We start from the raw sequence: 2515 nt of genomic DNA on the forward strand, positions 1-2515 counted from the left end.
TCAGATGTCAGAGTTAAAAATCCATCTCTAAATCCATCCGCTGTGCAGTCTACTCAGAGCTGCAAATAGAGGAATTACCTACTGTGCTATAAAACTTCCCTCCCCATTCCCAGGAAGATCACTGTGGAAGCTGCAGAATGGAGAGGGAGTGGGAAGAGCAAAGGACATAATTTACACTGTGCACAAGTAAACTATATTAACGTGCCCTTTGCTTTGTGTGTATGACATTCTTAAGTGTAAAAGGCAGCATATGAGACAGTACTTTATAAATACTGGCTATTTTTCCAGTGAGCTATAGTGCCAGAAAGAAAAGAATATATTTAGCCAATTTGTTAAATCCCATCCTCCGAGCAGATGTAATATAATTAAACTGTCTGGACTATGATCACCTATGGACCACTGATGAAACAATCTTATGGCTTTAAAGTGTAGGTCCAGATTGTCCTGTTACTGACAATGGTTTTCCCTCCCACTGTCAGCAAGCATGTGAAGATGATTCATTTGCCATTACTGACAGGCCAAACCTGTTTGAGGCTGTCATGAACAGCATAAGCAGCACCTGGTAAAATGTGGCATCTCCTGCTTTCTATAAGGATATTCAAATGTTTTGTCCCAGCAACAAATGCATTCAATTTTTTTTCAGTACAGTACCTGTTAGGATTGGTTGCCGGTGACATATCACCTTCAAAATATCAGCTTTCTCTAATGTAAGAAGACCCTATAAGTGAAGCTGCTCTTAGTGCTTTCTAAACTCACTGTTTTCCAAAGAACTATTTAAGACACAGGCAACTCTCCATGGAAGTTTAGGGTTAAGTCTTGAGGCTAAAAACAAACTAAAGCAATCCCAAATTCTAAGAACTGTGATTTTAAAAAAAGCTCTCTGCACAAGAGCAGGTGTCACTTTTTTCCAAATTAAAACAACCTCAGAAAATATATTTATAAACATATATTACAAGATACCCAAAGGCACTGGGTTCCATTACGGCCTAATTTCCAGTTTAATTAAAAATTGAACTAATTTTGAATGCCAAAGGAGCTAAAAGCAGCACCCAAAAAGCATTAGTTTTTGCACATTTTAAAACATGTCCATAAACAGCCAAACTTATTTCTCAACATTTTTGTAGGAAAATAAAAGTGCTCTTTGAGGAAACTTATGCAATTAAACAGCTGAGGCTTAACCCCTGAAAAATAGAGGCTTATACAGAAGTGCTGATAGACCCTTAACCATAGTATCATTAGCAGTGGTTCCTGCTAGAATTATTATTTTTTTTAAATAGTTTTAATGCAAATAGTATTTTTAAGCTCTAAGTGTAGCATAATGTTGGGATTTGCTCTTTAATTTTTTTTCTTTTTTTACTAGAAAGATACAGCTCATTTAAAATAGCTGGTAAATACAGAAAGCATAAATATACAGTAAGTTTAGACACTGATTGTACTAAATGCAACAATACAAAGAAGCAAACAAGAACACAAATGGTAACACAATAAAACTGTATTACATTTGTGCTTCAAATATTACAATACATTATATACAATAGTCCAAAATAAACATCTCATGCCAAGTGACACAAAAAGAAAAAAAAAACAATAGCAAGCAAAAAATCCAGCAGTATATACAGTACCTTTTTAATAAACATTCAACTCTGAACTGGAGCAATTTTCACTACATACATACGCAGTCCGCCTTTTATTCCACGCAACCATCCTGTTTCTCTATATCTATGCTATTCAGTAGGTTCCTGTGTCATTTCTTATATACATGTTGGGCAAAAAAGATAAAAGAACATAGTGCTTTATATTCTTAACGATGTGGCATCAGATCAGCGAACCTGGGGTGCATAACCTTCTTTCATTAAGCCTTCCTCATAGTCTGTCTGGCACAGAATCATGTTGTTCTTTAGGAAAAATTTGTCTCCAACGCAAAATCTGAAAAAAAAAAAAAGAGAGAGGGAGGAAAAGGTTGTATTTAGAATAAACTGTTGTGATATTAAAGCCAAAGGCTGTACCACAAGTAGGCACAATTGCATTGTAGGAACAATGCAGCTTGCATCTGTTGTCTGTGTTGTAGTGTTTTGGGAAAAAAACATACTGAAAAGCCCCACTATGAAATTGTTGTTATCAGAATGTATTGCACGCCTTCCACAAAATTCAGTTCACACAAGTGATTTTACTCCCCTAGCCAAGGACTTCATCCAAAATCCACTGAAGACCATGGGAGTCTTGGATAGCAGCTGCATAGATAAAACAGAATAATATCCAAGTCCGGTGAGTTGAATGAAAAGCAATTGTAGTTCTGCCACACAAATCAGAGAGGGGCAAAAAGTGATCATAGGCTTCCGAATGCTTAATTATTTAACATTATTTATAAATATTATACAAATAATATCTTTAATATCTCATAAAATAATACATGTTATAAAGATCAAACACTGTATACCAGTTGACTGTTCTATCAGTCCATCTATGTCTGTGTTTGGATGGGGGGGGGGGGGGGGCGCGGCCGCCCCCCCACACC

General features: G+C 36.3%; 1 protein-coding gene across 9 annotated transcripts in view; it reads right to left on the reverse strand.

The window, feature by feature from the left end:
• Positions 1–590: 590 nt before the first annotated feature.
• LMO3 (LIM domain only 3) overlaps positions 591–2515 on the reverse strand; it is an 86465-nt gene continuing 84540 nt past the window's right edge. For 8 of the 9 annotated variants that reach the window (XM_019515605.1, XM_019515603.1, XM_019515602.1 and 5 more), the window contains one exon: positions 591–1926. In XM_019515605.1, coding sequence (XP_019371150.1) covers positions 1821–1926 — 106 coding nt within the window. In that variant the 3' untranslated portion in view covers positions 591–1820. The remainder of the gene's footprint in view (positions 1927–2515) is intronic. The other variant, XM_019515606.1, reaches the window with a different exon arrangement.

This window comes from Gavialis gangeticus, unplaced genomic scaffold (genome assembly GCF_001723915.1).
Source record: "Gavialis gangeticus isolate Ggan-Ray unplaced genomic scaffold, GavGan_comp1, whole genome shotgun sequence".
Classification (NCBI taxonomy): Eukaryota; Metazoa; Chordata; order Crocodylia; family Gavialidae; genus Gavialis; species Gavialis gangeticus.